At 44.8% G+C, this 16,261-nt stretch overlaps 1 protein-coding gene across 1 annotated transcript; it reads left to right on the top strand.

The window, feature by feature from the left end:
* Positions 1–15,751, top strand: PGD (phosphogluconate dehydrogenase). The gene is made up of 13 exons (XM_083750254.1): positions 1–158; positions 3,525–3,600; positions 4,891–5,070; positions 6,313–6,378; positions 7,098–7,216; positions 8,366–8,435; positions 8,964–9,098; positions 9,672–9,861; positions 12,032–12,162; positions 12,667–12,800; positions 13,600–13,699; positions 14,466–14,588; positions 15,447–15,751. The coding sequence occupies exons 1-13, from the start codon at positions 151–153 to the stop codon at positions 15,564–15,566; spliced, it is 1,452 nt and encodes a 483-aa protein (XP_083606380.1). The 5' UTR covers positions 1–150; the 3' UTR covers positions 15,567–15,751.
* The last annotated feature ends 510 nt before the right edge of the window (positions 15,752–16,261 follow it).

Here is a 16,261-nt window from a genome sequence, read left to right as displayed (position 1 = left end):
CGATCAGCAGACCTTTGGGCTGGACTAGGGCTGGCCCCTCCCTGCGGTGGGCTGGCCTAGGCGGGTCCGCTCCAAGTGGAAGCCTCTTTGGGAGCGCCAGTCGCCTGCTTTTCTCGTCTCAGCTACAGTTAAGCCTCCCGAGTCGCCGCCATGGCCCAGTAAGTATTGGGGGGCATTTTGGAGAGGGTTAGCGGGGCTCGCTTGGCAATGCTGAGTTACGCGCAAGAGTAAATGACCGATGAGTTCAAGGCGGGGAAGGTTTGCTCCTAGGCGAGTAAATCTCATCGGGCTACTCTGGAGTAGACCGTAATTAATGGCCATGGACCCCACTGACTTTGGCGAAGCTCTCTTCCAAGTTAGCGTGCGTAAAGCAGACCTAATCCGGAACACACCGTGATGCGGAAGTGCATCTCGCTGAGCTCAGTGAAGGCGGGTGGGTCGGTGGGCTGACTCTCGAGTAAGCAGGGTCGCAGTCAGGAAGCTTCCGTGCAAGAGAAGGGAGTGCACTGCCAGGCTTTCCTCGGAGGGAAGTTTACACTGAGCTCAGTGGGGTTCATGGGGGGGGGGGGGTAAGCACTCTGTAGGTGCTCAGGTGCATTTCCATGGCTTGTTAGCTCCGGGTCCTCACCTCCTTGCGGGGCGGGAGGGGGGCTCTGTTGCAGCAGGAAAATAAAGGTATTCCTTGCTTTCCCTCCACTGGTTCCTGTCTCCATCCATTATTATCTGACATTGACTTAGGTGACTCAGAGTACCTTGGGGAGTTGGGCTGCAAAAGTGAACCCCAAATTTTTCTGCAGCAGACTGATTCACGTTTTGCAGAACCGAGCCTTCGCATGACAAATAGGTCCTGGGGCTTTATGTCTGTGGGGTGGGATCATCTTCTGATCTGGAAAAGTTTTTTTTTTTTTTTAGGGGGAAAAAATCTCAAAACGTTCCTAATTGTGGCTCTATGGTGATTGGTTGAGGAGGCAGTTTTCTTGATTTATCTTTTTTTTTTAGGTTGAGCATTAGAAATGAAAACCTTCAGCCTCTTGAGCCGTTCTTTAGAAATCAGGGTGGGTTCAAGTTGGATGCGCTTGCTTCTGGGCTAACCTCAGCTGCATGGAAATTGATGGTGGTTAATCTTTTGTGTAAATTGGAAAGGACTGTGGCTTAGTGGCAGAGCACTCACTTTCCATGCAGAAGGTCCCATACTCAGTCTCTTGCAGCTCCCCTTAGGGCTGGGAGGGATTCTCTGCCTGGTACCTTGGAGAGCCACTGCCAGTCAGTGTCTGCAGAATGAACCACTTGCCCAACTCCTCATAAGTCAGCTTCCTTTTGCTCTGATCAACTGGTGGGATGAAATCAATTAATTAAATAAATGATCAGAGCATAGGGAGCCATGTCGCACGTGCTTTAACAATACATAATAAGAAAAGTCTGACTGCTCCATCAGGCCAAAGGCCCATTTAATCCAACATCCTGTTCTCCCAGTGACCAATAAGATGCCTCAATAGGAAGCCTGCAAGCAGGACCTGAGTACAAGAGCAACTCTTCTCACTTGTGAGCCTCAGCAACTGGTATTCAGAGGCATACTGACTTCCACCAGTGGACACAGAATTTGTGATATCCTCCTTTGTGTGATTCTGAAATTCTCTTCTAAAGCCATCTAGGTTGTTGGCCATCCCTGCCTCCTGTGGGAGCGAGTTTCAAAGTTTAACCATGTGCTGTGTAGAAAAAGTCCATTCTTTTGTCTGCGCTGAATCTTCCAACATTTAGTCTCAAATTCTAGTGCTATGAGAGGGAGAGAGAAAAATTTCCTCTGTCTGCTTTCTCCACACCTTGCACAATTTTACACGCCTCTTTTGTGTTCCTTCTTACTCTTCTCTAAACTGAAAGCCCCAAATGTTGTAACCTTTCCTCATAGGGGAGTTGCTCCATCCCTTGATCATTTTGCTTGCCCTTGTCTGAACCTTTTACAAAGTCCTTTCTGAGGTGAGGTGACCAGAGCGGTGCTGTGCACAGTATTCCACAATGTGTGGCTTCTCCATAGGTTTGTATAAAAACAGGTTGTGCAGGATTATTGCAAGGATTGCAATGAGTTAATGCAAGAGTGAAGAACCTTCATTGGCCCAAGAGCCACATTTCCTTCTGAGGCCCACTAACCAGTGATGAGTAGGGCCACCCACCACCCACCTATGGTACCTCACCATTCTCTGTTCTGGCAATCAAATGATATCCCAGTTCAAGAACATCTACCAGCCAGGTAAAATCACTGGGAAGGAGAGTGCAGAGGAAGGCCAGTGAGTGGTGTGGCTTGGGCAGAATCACATTTTTTAAAAAATTTCCACCTGACAATCCATACTTCACAGCTCCTGGCATTGTCTCCAGCTAAGTCTTCTCCCAGTAGACCCATTGAAATAATTCCAGTGGTGTCTACTCAGAGGAGGACTAATATTGAATACAGCCTCTGGTCATTGTCATCAATGCTTAGTCCTGTATGAGTTGTTTCTAGGCCTGACTTTTGCTTCTGGACGTTGTAGTTTTGAACTTACAGGGATTCAAAGTGAGCGCTTGCGCATACTGTAGCTTTCAGGCATGAGGGCTCCCCCCCATCCGAAGAGGTACAGCCCAAACGCAGTGGACTGCCTCCTTTGCTAATTGTTTGGACAAGGCTTAAGAAGATGTAAAGAGAAACAAAGAGACATTGCCCAAGGCAGAGGGGGTGGTGTGGGGGTGGAGAGAGTTGCCAGAGGGGTGCCCAGTTTTGGTAACACTTGGCTAGCTTAATGCCACGTGAAAGACTCCACAGGTGTGTTGTGCAAGTTGGGCCAAGCTCAGGATTTAATCCCTGACGTTTTATTATTGTAGTTGTTGCTGGTTCCTGGGACTACAAATCCACTCTGGGGAAGGGTGATAGCTCAATGGTAGAGTATCTGCTTTACATACAGAAAGTCCATGGTTCAACCCTTTGCATCTCCAGGTTGGGTTGACAAAGGCTGCAATCTGAGACCCTGGAGAGCTGCTGTCTGTCAGTGTACTGTAGACAGTCCTGTGTTAGGTGGAACAAGAATCTGCCTCTGCCTCTGCTAAAGCAGCCTTCTAAGTTCCTATGCTTCTACCTCCATTTGTCTCTGCTTTTCTTCCATAATGATTTCTTCTTCCGTTCTCATATAATCCCACTGAGTTTGAGGAAGTCTCTCCCATATTGTTGAGGCACAGCAAGGACATGAAAGGGCTTCTAGAAGCGTGTAACTTCTCATTTTCTAGATCTAGTTGCTCAATCTCTAGAATTGACACAACACAGTCCTGGCTGGTGCAAGGCATGGATCAGAAGCACAGCCTGGGTTTTTAAACTGCAACCGTCCCTGTTCCTTGGCACCCTTGCCTGGGTGTCACAGGCCCCACCTGCGCTGTTCATTTAAAGCAGCATCATACCACTTTAAACAGCCATGGCTTCCCCCAAAGAATCCTGCAAAAAGGGATGGATTGTTAAACCATTCTGGGAAGTGTAAGCATCCATGTCTGTTCTTCCCCTTTTTCAGAGCAGACATCGCCTTGATTGGACTGGCCGTCATGGGCCAGAACCTCATCCTCAACATGAACGACCACGGCTTCGTGGTGAGTGGAAATGCCCGGGGTGAAATTTTAAATGCTAAGCAATTATTTATCACAGACTCTCTTGCTCTCTCTGCTAGGTACTGTATAGAATGCGGAAGGAAGATCTTAGGGCAGAAGCTTGAAGACAGGGGTGGGGGTCTTTTGGTCTTCCAGATGTTTCTATATTACAGCTGTGCTCATCTGTGATGGTTGGATTTCCCAGCTTATTGGAACAGAAGGCAGGATAAAAATCTCCCAAAACAGTCATCCATGGCATATTAGCTACTTACTGGGCTAAGTTCTAGATTTTGGTGTATAAATCCCTATACAGCCTGGGACCAGGATACCTGATAAATCTTCTCACCCTTTATATACCCAACAGATCATCATCAAGAGAGAGACCCATTCTGCACAGTGTAGGGGCTGGGCCTTTAGTGTGGTGGCCCCTGCCTTTTGGAATTCCCTTCCATTGAATATCAGACAGGCACTGTCTCTGTGGTGTTTTCAGCACCTGCTAAAGACCTTCCTCTTCTAATTAAGTAGAAATCTTTCCTAGTCTGCATCTGCAGTGTAGATGCTTTTATTGCTTTATAGTTTGTGGGTTTGCTACCCTGGGCTCCTTTGGGAGGAAGGGCAGGATATAAATATAATTAATTATACCCATGGGCTATATAGTAAATCTGCTGGTGGTAAGAAATGTATGAATGTGGAGATAAGAAAAGTTTGAAACAAGAAGGCAAGGAAGGGGATTTAGGTTAAAGGCAAGGAACTTTTGGCAAACCAGGTGCTGCTGGAATGCAGCTGCCATCACCCCCAAGAATTGGTCATGCTAGGCTGGGACTGATGGGAGTCCAGCAGCATCTGGAGGACTTCAGGTTCCTGATTTAGTGGGAGGCCTTGTCTTTCCTTGTTTTCTTACTTGCTTGAGTACCTTGAATGACAGAACATAGATTGGCTTACTGATTTGAGCACTTTGCAGATAATTGCTCAGCAGGAAGTGCTGGTGTATGTGTGTGTGAGAGAATCTGGCTAAACCTGTATACATTGAAAGGTTTGGTTTGTTTTTTTAATGACCTGCACACCAACTTAAATCCATTCAAACCAAACCTTTCATTTTTCATGTTTAATGGGGGAAAACAATGAAAATGAACATGCAGGTGTCTTGTCCTTTTGATTCTTAAGAGGCTGAAAATAACTTCCTAGTCCTTTGCACAAACCCATTAGAAAACCAGGTATAGGGGGGATGTTTTTCAGAAAAGGGATTAGCTCTACTGTCTCCCAGTGCAATCCCTCTCTCTTACCCTCTCCTAGGTCTGTGCATTTAACCGAACGGTGTCCAAAGTGGATGACTTCCTGGCAAATGAAGCCAAGGGCACTAAAGTCATTGGGGCCCACTCTTTGGAAGAAATGGTCTCCAAGCTGAAGAAACCCCGGAAGATCATCCTGCTTGTCAAGGCTGGGAGCGCTGTGGATGACTTCATCAACAAGCTGGTGAGCAGATCTCTTCCTCCCATCCTTGACCAACTGCTTCTTCTTTTATAAATGATGCCCCTTTATGCCACTTTCCAGAATTCTATGGATTGGCCAATGCTAGGGCTGGCTGAACATTTCCTCCCTGTGGGGAAGGGCTGGGCCTCAGTGGCAGAGCTCCTGCTTTGCATGTGGAAGGTCTCAGGTTCAATCCCTGGCATCTCCAGATGGGGCTGGGAGAGGCTCCCTATGGAAAATCCTGGAAAGCCACTGCCAGTCAATATAGATAATATTGAGCTAGGTGGTCTGAGCCAGCTTACTATGTTTCTCATGGTAAGTTATCAGTTATATTTTATCTGCACAATCAGAATGAATTTCTGGAACATAAATGCTTTTTCTGTGCAGCCTGAACAGGAGCAGTCACCATTAAGAAAACGAAGTCGGAATAGTGTATACATGGATCAAGTGACTCTTCTTCTTTGTCCTCAAAACTCTTAACCTAGCTCAAAGTTGTTTCCTGAACTAGCCAGATGTTTAACTGAGAATCAATCACAGTCAGTCCATCATTTGAAAAATAAGACTTTAGAGTCATCTTGCCCCCAAAAAGCAACTAGACATTCTATTTTGGCAACTATAAGCTTGGCTTAAGGAGCCATTTGATGGCTAGCTTATATTTCTGAGTTTCTAACACTGTTTCCAAGACACAGACACTTCCTGCTCTAAAATTCAGTAATATTTTAGTTGAAGGAGGAAACATAAGAAGCTGCCTTATACCTAATCAGACCATTGGTCCATCTAGCTCAATATTGTCAACCTCTCACTGGCAGCAGCTTTCTAGGATTTCAGGCAGGGGTCTTCCCCAGTCCTACGTGGAGATGCCATTGGGGATTGAACCAGAGACCTTCTACATACAAAGCAGATGCTCTACCACTGAGCTTTGGCCCTATGGAGCTGCCTTATACTGAGTCAGACCACTGGTCCATCTAGCTCACTATTTTCTGCATTAACTCCAGGGTCTCATTAGCCCTCCCAGGAGATGTTCCGCTGGAGTAGATAGGCTTTTTGGCCTGATCCAGCAACTCTCTGCAGATGGACACCTGCCACTAGATTCTCTCTTGGTACCAGTCATTGGAGAAGAATAGTGGGGAAGGGCTGCTGCCAGTGTGCTCTTTTCATGGGCTTCCCAAAGGCATTTGATTAGCTGGATCGAATAGGCCATTACTCTGCTGACTTCTGATGTAACACTGTCTCTTTCCTTTACAGGTGCCACTGCTGAGTGCCGGAGACATCATTATTGATGGAGGGAATTCTGAGTATAGAGATAGCACAGTATGTATGGTGCCCATTTGTATCATACTTGTATACTCCAAGGACCTCAAGAGGATATGTGGGAGCTAACTTTATCTTCACTAACAGACCTGTGGGGTTGGTTGGTTAGGATTTGTTTGCAAGACATTTCTCTCCTAATACATATTTTCCTAAGGATGTTGTCACGCTGCAGTTTTTTGTGCAACCAGCAGGTGGCTTTGAGAAGGGCGGGATTGGTGAGCAAAGTAAGTAGGGGTGCAGCCCCTAGTATTTTATAAAACTGCAGCTTTTTATATCCCGCCTCTCAATTTTGCCCAAAGGCTCATCAATGAGTTTTGTACAAGGATTGGAAGTTTTGAGCAAGGTGTTCCATTGTGCCAAAAGCTGTTTAGTCACACTGGCTACATGACCTGAAAAGCTGTCTGTAGACAAATGCCGGCTCTCTCGGCCTGAAAGTGAGATGAGTCCATAGTTGCCTTTGACTGGACTTAACCATCCAGGGATTATTTACCTCCATGCTCTAAAGCCCACCAATGTCTGTTAAACGAGATGCAAAGGAAATTTTACTCGGTGCAGAATTTTAAGTTTCAAATGGTTATGTAGCTCTTAACTGGTACAGGAGTCAGATTTATTTTCTTTCTCTTTTGTGAGATATATGTTGCCCTAAGTAGAGAATGCAGTGCTTTTGCCCTCATAATCCTATTTTCTGAGCAACGAGTCTCCCTTCTTTTTCTATCCAGAGGCGTTGCAAGGAGCTCAAGGAGAAGGGCATCTTGTTTGTTGGGAGCGGGGTTAGCGGCGGTGAAGAGGGCGCCAGGTACGGCCCTTCACTCATGCCAGGAGGAGCCAAAGAGGCATGGTAAGTGATGACGAGAATGATTTAATGCATTTATTTGTTGCTTAATGCATAGGTTTCTCAAGGCTATTTACAGTTATGAAAGTGTACATGATACAAAATCCAGAATACAGCAAAAAGAAAAAAGAGCATTAATTGACCCAAAGTGCTCATCCTGCAATAACATCATAGGACAAATCCTGCTCCACTCCATATATAAATTCACATATATTGCTTTCCCATTTTTTAAAATATAGCAAATGTTTTAGCTGCTTTTACATATGCAATTAATTGTTCTGTGTATGGTTTTTATTGCATTGTAAATCACTTCGGAAGCAGTGCTAGAGCACCTGCTTGGCATGCAGAAGGTGCTAGGTTCAGTCCCCATCAGCATCTCCAGGTAGGTCTGGGAGAAACTCCCTGCCTGAAAGTCCTGGAAGGCAGCTGCCAGACAGTGTAGACGATAATGAACTAGATGGACCAGTTGTCTGACTGACTCAGTATAAGGCAGCTTTCCATCTTCAACTGCAAAAAAGGACAAATCCTTTCCCACTCAATAAAAATAAAAACCGCAGCAAGGTATGATCCAAACATAACTGAAAGGCTGGGCAAACATTAATGTCTTGGCCTAAAGTTTGACAATGATGGTGCCAGGTGTGTTTCCTTGGGAAGAGCATTCCACAGACATGGAGTCACTGCTGAAAAATGCATGTTCTCTCAGCTGGGTCCTCCTCAGATTGAGTTGTGAAGGGACCAAAGCAGTAAATGCATGTTTCATTTTTATTTTTGTTTACTCATTTACCATTTTTCATTCTTATCCTTTCTCCTGCCTGGGGCAGTCAATAAAATAGTAGATGCCAATAAAACATAATTTTTAAAAACACAGACTCAGATGAGATACAGTAAACAGCAGCAATGGTATCTGTAGGGACTGCACCCCCAAAATAATTATTTCCTTATCCAAACACCTGGCCAAGTGAACATGTTTCTTAAATGCTTCTGTAGTAGGGGCAGACCAAATATCACTTGGAAGGGGGTTTCAGAGGTAGGGAGCCCTACCACATGTCTCTGCCCTCCTAGCCTCTGTTATGGTCAGGACAGTGAACCAATCATGATGATGTCCTTTCTGTTGCCTTTGCTTTGTTTTTCAAACATCCTTTTGGTTCTTTGCAGGCCTCACATCAAACCAATATTTCAGAGCATCGCTGCCAAAGTAGGAACTGGGGAACCCTGTTGCGACTGGGTAAGATGAGCTGACATGTTTATGATGCACTCTGTATGCTCCTAGAGATACTCTTCAAGCTGATGCCCCTCTTTGTGAATTGTTTCTGGAAGGTTACTAGCTTCTCCAGCTCCTCACCTTCCCCATCAAGAGGAAGGGGAGAAGGCAGACCCTTTTCAATATTGACGAGCCCATTGGGGGCTGTACTTGGGGGGTAGAATGCGGGTGTGGCCCAGCCTCCTGGTGCTAAAATTATGCTTTTAATGGGAATGGGATTTTAACTTATTTATTGTGGAGGTGGGGTTGTTATAAATTATTCTGTGTTACATGTATTTTGTATTTGTATTTTTTTGTTTTTATAAGGCTGATTAATATTCTAAAGTCTTTTATATGTGTTTGTGGGAAGGAGGTTATTGTTTTGTTGGTTTTAACTATTTACTTGTCTTTTTACCTTGTGAACCGCTCTGAGATATTGTCATAAAGAGCAGTATATAAATCTTAATAATAATAATAATTCATTTTATTCTTCTCTCTCATGACTCTTGGCAGGTGGGAGACGAGGGGTCTGGGCACTTTGTAAAGATGGTGCACAATGGGATTGAGTATGGAGATATGCAGCTGATCTGCGAAGCCTACCACCTCATGAAGGATGTGCTAGGCATGGACCATGACGAGATGGCCACGGTGAGCCCACAAGACAAACCAATTTCTTGAATCTGATGGGCGAAGACCCAGTTTTAATAAGTCCAAATAAAAGCCAGAACAGGCACTTACACAGAGACACAGCAGGGAGCCTCCTTTTCTAGATGGAGTTCCCAGGAGCCTTTAGGGGGATGGGATACTTGTGGGCCTTCCATATGTTGTCAGACTACATCCTTGACCATTGGCCATGTTGCTTGAGGCTGATGGGAGTCCACCAATATCTGGAATTCCCCATCTCTGGCTTAGACTGACTTGCGACCGATGGGAGTTGTGGCCCATCAACAAAGGTTTACCTCTACAGCAGAAACTGCCTTCTTGACTGCAGGACCCACAATCATTCGCTCAATCCACCAGAACCTGTCTTTGCATGCAGGGGAAGTCCCTAACAGTGGAGGTGTACAGCAGAGCAACAAAGGCATCTTCCTATTTTCTTAAGAGCAAATGCATCAGGATTATAAAGCACAGAGAACTCCATGTCCTAAAAAAAAAAAAAGACCTTGCAGTCTCAGGGAGGGGGTTGTTGATCTCTCTGCTCCTTGTCTCCCTTGCCTCTAGGTGTTTGAGCAGTGGAATAAGACTGAACTGGACTCCTTCTTGATCGAAATCACAGCAAACATATTGAAGTATCGTGATGCTGATGGGAAGCATTTGCTCCCAAAGATCCGAGACAGTGCTGGGCAAAAGGGAACAGGGAAGTGGACGGCTATCTCAGCTTTAGAGTACGGGGTCCCCGTCACTCTAATTGGTAAATAACTTTGACATAGATTTGCACTGAAATGTGGCAATGATGGGAGGGGCAGGGGCCCCGGAGATATGTGGTGCAGTCCTTGTTTGCTTGAAAGACCTGAGTTGAGGCACCCAAGAGCTTGTCACTGTTATTTAGATTTCTGTGCTACCTTTCGTTAACGGAATTCAAGGTGGCATTCATGTTTCTCTCCTCTTCTCCATTTCCCCTCAACAACAACCCTGTGAGGTAGGTTAGGCTGAGAGATGGTGACTGGTCCAAGGTCACCCAGTGAACTGAGTAGGGATTTGAACTCTGGTCTCCAAGACCTGACACTAGCCACTACACCGCACTGGTTTTATGCCTGACAACCAGTAAGTTTGCTATGTGAGCTCAGGATCCTCCAAACTCAAAATATCATCCACACTTCTGTGCTGTTTTCACAGCTGGCAAAGGGCCATAGTTCAGTGGTAGAGCATCTCCAGGTAGGCCTGGGAATATCTCCTGTCTGAAACCCTGAAGAGCTATTGCCCATCTGTGTTGACAGTACTGAGCTACAGGTCTGATTCAGTATAAGGCATCTTCCTATGTTCCTGCTCTGACTGGTGATGGTTCTCTACATTCTTGGGCAAGGATCCTTCGCAGTTTTCCAAAATAAGCTCCTTTTAAAGTGGAGATCCTGAGGACTGAACCAGGAATCCTTTTGTATGCACTGCATCTTCTCTACCTTCTCTACCACTGAGTTATCAACTCTGCCTTTCTTCTTTAGCACACACACCCTTCCTACTGTGTTCTGCATTTCTCCCCTCTTTTAAATATCAAACCTCCTCCACGTATGGTTCAAGGCTTGGCTCCTAGGGTTGCCAGATGAATTGCTAATTGATTGGGTGTATGGTTTGCTTTTCTTTCTCTCACCCCTTCTGTTTCCTTCCTACATCAGCATGACTTGCAATTTCCTGCTCTAAAGCAGCTGACTCATCCCTTCACAATGCAGAAGGATGTTGGTTGGCTAAGAAAGTGGGGGGAGAGGAGGGGCTACCTTTGTGACTGCAAGAGTGTGGAGGAACCACAGTGCACCTGCGGCAGTGAGAGTATGAGTCACTCACAGGAAATCTAAACAAAAAAATTCCTTCCAGTAGCACCTTAAAGACCAACTAAGTTAGTTCTTGGTATGAGCTTTCATGTGCATGCACACTTCTTCAGATACACTATGTATCTGAAGCAGACCAACACGGCTACCTATCTGTCACAGGAAATCTGAAGAACTTTTTCACCTTGTGTGTTTGCACTCTCTCTGCCCACACCTTTCAGGCAGTCAGTCCTTACAAGTGGAGCAATTGCTTCCATTCCTGCTTTCCACAAGCCACTCATGTCTTTATCTGCACTACTCAATTATGTCCCAATGTCACTTTGGGTCAGTTTTTGTGAGTAAAGTGACTGATAAAATATTTTTATAATAGTAATAATAATCCCCTGTAGCACTCAATGAGTGTTACATTCCTGTTGAATATACTCTGTCCTCAGTGGGTTGTTTTTTAAAAAAACATTTCTTGTACCACTGCAAAACTTGGGTTTTCTCCAAGCCAGATGATACAGTTCCCATTTGTGTGTTTGATTGTGTTCTCTTTCGTATGCACAAGGATTGGCACTCAGAGTTTACCATTGATATCTAGAATTGTAGTTTGTTTTGTGGGGTGGGGTTGCTTACAGCACAATGCTGTGCGTGCTTAGTCTGAAGTAACTGCCATTTAGGCCACCTTGACTCCATGCATTTAAAGCACCACGGTACTGGTTTAATCAGTTGTGGCTTCTTTCCCTAACCAAAGAATCCTGGGAACTGTTTTGGGTGCTGAAAGTTGTTAGGAAACCCTTATTCTCCTCACAGAGCAATAATTCCCAGAGTGGTTTAAAAATCAGTCCCTCTTTCCAGGAAACTCTGCGAGGAAAAGAGGTTCCCCTAAAACCTCTACGCACCCTTAACAGACTACAGTTCCCAGGATTATTTGGGGGAAGCCCCAAATGGGTAAGTTTTATGTCCTGCCTCCAGTTACAAGATACCCAATAGTTTTTCAGTGAATATAAATTTGTGTTGTTTCAGAAAGCAGTCTCCTGTGTACACACAGTACTGTGGTCCTGTTTGCCATTGCTTCGGTTTAGCCATTCATGGTGTTTGGTTTTTCTTTCTCCAAAGGGGAGGCTGTCTTTGCTCGGTGCCTGTCTTCCCTCAAGGACGAAAGAACGAAAGCTAGCAAGCTGCTGAGTGGACCCAATGCAGCTAAGTTTAGCGGGAATAAGGCGGCGTTTCTGGAGGACATCCGCAAAGTGAGTTGTTAGGCCAAGGAGGGCTAGCCTTGTGGCCCTCCGGGTGTTGTCAAACTACAACTCCCATCAGCCCCCACCCAACATGGCCAGCTGTTGGTGTGGTGGGAGTCATAGTCCAACATAATTCTGGAGATTCACTATCCTATGTGTGGGGAAGATGCATCATTCTGCATTATAGTCTCCAACAAGAACCTCCATTGTCTGAGGTCCAGATTGTTGTAGAGATTGTATGAGGGGTTCCAGAATTCTAGGCTTCCTCACTCAAGACATGCTCAGTGGGTTCCTTTAATCTGGAATGGGTGGTGGGGGTGCAAACCAATCATTCCCTCACACTAACTCTGATGTAATGTGATCCATGACGATGGGCAACTCTCTTTGGGTTGATGGGGTCGTTTCTCAGTCTCTGGTGGCTCAGCAAATGGGTGACTTTGCCACCCTCTGGAGCCAGCCCCTGGCTTGAAAGCTTCTTTCTAAATCTTGACACTGTCCCTTGGCTCATTGCAGGCCCTGTATGCTTCAAAGATTATTTCCTACACGCAAGGTTTCATGTTGCTGAGGCAAGCGGCAAAAGAGTTTGGCTGGACGCTGAATTATGGTGCCATCGCCCTGATGTGGCGGGGAGGATGCATCATCCGAAGGTAAGCAAGACAGATAGGATATGATTGGAGCAGGGGCTGTCGATAGACAGGGAGATGATCCTCTTCGTTTGGAGCTCAGACCAACTGAATCGAAAAGTTGAGATTCTAACTGAGGCTGCACCTACACTCTACATTTACAGCAGTATTGTACCGCTTCAAACAGTCATGGATTCTCCAAAGAATTCTGGGAACGATAGATTGTTAAGAGTGCTTCTGCCTCTACTTTCCTCTGTCTCTCCTTTTGTAATTATTTGTTCCCACTTCTTATGCTCTGAGTTTGAGGAAGTTCCTCCCATTGAGACACAGCAGAGGAAATGAAAGGGCTCCTGCCTGCAACTTCTCATTTTCTGGATCAGTTGCTCAATCTCTAAAATGGGCATGGTGTGGTCCCAGCTGATTTTAGGATCAGATGACCTTTTCTTTAAAAAAACAATAACACTTTTTTAGCACTCTTCCCTGGGTGACATATTTCAGTTAAAGCACGATGACATCACTTTAAACTGCTTCCCCCAAAGAATTATGGGAGCTGTAGTCTGTTAAGAGTGCTGGGAAACCCATTATTCACCTCTCAGAGCTACAATTCCCAGACTTGCCTGGGAAGAGAGATTGCTAATTCTTCTGGGAATTGACTGTTAGCCATGCTAGCTGGGGCTTATGAAAATTTGAGTCCAACAGCATCATTGGTTATCCCTGTCCTTGGCTACAGCATGTTGGTCCACATATGTTTTTGGGTTCCTGGCTATTTACCTCACTGATTTCAATAAATCCTACTAACTGCTTTTGCATGTCATCTGCATAGTGTGTTCCTGGGGAAAATCAAAGAAGCTTTTGATCGAAGCCCTGATCTCCAGAACCTACTGTTGGACAACTTTTTCAAGACGGCGGTAGAGAATTGCCAGGTAACTTCAGGAAGAAAAGGCCACATACACACACCATATATTTAAATTAATATTATTAATTTAATTTGTATACTGCTTTGTATTTTTAAGAAAAGCACTATATCACTTTAAACAATCATGGCTCCCCCCCAAAAAAATAATAATTCTGGGAGCTGTAGTTTAAGGGTGCTGAGAGTTAATTCCCAGAGTTCCCTGAAGAGGGGCTGATTGTGGAGCAACTCGGAGAACCCAGCTCTGTGAGGTGAAGTGGGGTCTCTCCTACCAACTCTCAGCACCTTACAGCTTCCAGAATTGTCTGAAGTAGTATGGCAGTGCTTTAAATGTTCAAGGCGAATGCAGCTTTAGAAAGTACCTGACCATTTTTAAGTGCAGTATGTATGTAATATATAATACACACACACACACACACACACATATATATATATATATATGTACATATATATATGTAATATACATATGTATGTATGTATGTAAAGAGATAAAGTACTTAATTTTGCATTGCTATGAACAGCTTCACATATACCACAGCCTCAGAATGGCTGTCCATTGTCCATCCCTTGGGAGCAGATTTTGAGGGTGCGCAGAGGTGGGGCGCTGGGAAGGAGAGGGTGGCAAAGTCCCTTTGTGCAAGGGGAAACTTTGTCCCACCTGCCCAAGGACAGCGGTGGAGACAACCCTATGTTTCCAGTGGAGGAAGGCTCATTGGCCGAATACAACTTTTAAGAAGGTAACTACTGCTACTATTTTTACATCATTCCTCCCTTAGGAATCGTGGCGACGTGCCATCAGCACTGGTGTCCAAATTGGCATCCCAATGCCGTGCTTCACCACTGCACTTTCTTTCTATGATGGGTACAGGCATGACACTCTGCCAGCCAACCTGATTCAGGTAAACCAGTCTGAAAACAGCTTTGGCATGTCTGGAACTTCTCCAATCTTTTTTGCTCCGTTCAGATATTTTGCTCATTTTCCTAGTTAACATAAGGAGAGCCTGGCTGCTGGATCAGGCCAAAGGGCCTATCTAGTCTGACATTCTGTTCTCACAGAGGCCAATGGTAATGCCCACCTGATGTCTCTGTATCCAGCACAATTTGTGGTGCCACATCTCTCCTGGCCTTCCTTAAAATCCATCATTTTCTTGTGGCCTTTGGGTTAACCCCCTTAATTTCGATTCCTCAAAGGACCCATGTTTTAAGCACATGTAGCTGCATTTGCCCATGATCATCCCTACCATCATCTTTTCCTCTCCTTCCCTTTTGTCGTGTTTCCTCATTGTCTGTTTTAGATTGGAAGTGCCATACAGGCTGCAGCTCCCAGCAGTATTTTTACCTGTTTTCCCTCTGCAAGGGGAACCTGCGGCTCTCCAGCTGTTGTTGGACTCCATCTTTTATCAGCCCCAGCCAGGGATGATGCGAGTTGTAGTCCAGCAACATCTAGAGAGCTCCAGGTTCTCCATCCCTGAACTGAAAGGATCCTCTTTAGTTTTACCAACACTGATTGAGACTCTACTGTAGGGGCAATGGGTTTGACCTCTTAGGTGTCCCCAACTAAATTCTACTCGAAGTAGATCCATTGACATTAATGGGACTAAGTTAGTCACATCAATTATTTTCAGTCAGTTTACTCAGAGTATTACTAACATGGGCTGCAACCCTGTGTGCCTCCTTTGAATTTAGCAACAATTGAAAGTTGACTGTATTACTTTGGCAACCTATATCACTAACCATGTGTATGCAATTTCTCAAAGGCTCAACGAGATTATTTTGGTGCCCACACCTACGAACTGTTGTCAAAACCAGGCGAATTTATCCACACCAACTGGACAGGACATGGAGGCTCTGTTTCCTCTTCATCATACAATGCCTAGAAGGAAGCCTGAACTTGAAAGTGGAAAATACTGTAGAGCTAAAACATTCCCTCTTCTTGCTGGTTATTCTCTGTATCTTCAGCACTTTCTCTAGTTGTCACGTTTGGGGCATTTTTTTTTGTAAAGAAGTTGTGATCATGTCTTATAGGAGGGCTAAAATAAACATTTAAATCCTTCTTTGAAAATGTTGTGACTTTTATTTCACCAGCCCAGTTCCCTCTAGGAGCAATTAGTATTATAATAATAATAATAATAATAATAATAATAATAATAATAATAATAATAATAATAGGACCAAAATCTCAAGCCTCCGAAACAAGAAACAAGAACTTAAGCAGTTGCCCTGCTGGATCAGACCGAAAGTATAGCATCCTATTCTCTCTCAGTGGCCAACCAGACGCCTGTAGGGAACCTGCAAGTTAGGACCTGAACACAACAGCAACCATCTTAGTCTAAGATTAAGATTATTAGCAGCTCTAACAAACAGATCTGCTTTGAATGTTGCATATAATCTATGTCTACAAGAACTCATCAAATTAAGCCTTATAATCACATCTTGAGTAAATTTCTCTCTCCATTTTTTTAAGGATGGTAATTAAATAAATGTACAAGATCCCCTGTTTTGCCAAAAATACAGAAGCCCTTGCGCTGTGCAGCACCCCTGGATTTCCCATCCTCACAGCAGAGCCGAAATG

This window comes from Podarcis gaigeae (genome assembly GCF_964106915.1).
Source record: "Podarcis gaigeae genome assembly, chromosome: 8".
Lineage (NCBI taxonomy): Eukaryota > Metazoa > Chordata > Lepidosauria > Squamata > Lacertidae > Podarcis > Podarcis gaigeae.
The sequence above is the reverse complement of the archived record's forward strand: the minus strand, read 5'-3'. Positions and strand labels throughout refer to the sequence as shown.

Bases quoted from the DNA above. Each gene is read 5' to 3' on its own strand.
- PGD (XM_083750254.1), top strand. The intron at 9,862-12,031 runs GTAAATAACTTT...CTTTCTCCAAAG, and splicing joins GGTCCCCGTCACTCTAATTG to GGGAGGCTGTCTTTGCTCGG. The intron at 13,700-14,465 runs GTAACTTCAGGA...TTCCTCCCTTAG, and splicing joins CGGCGGTAGAGAATTGCCAG to GAATCGTGGCGACGTGCCAT.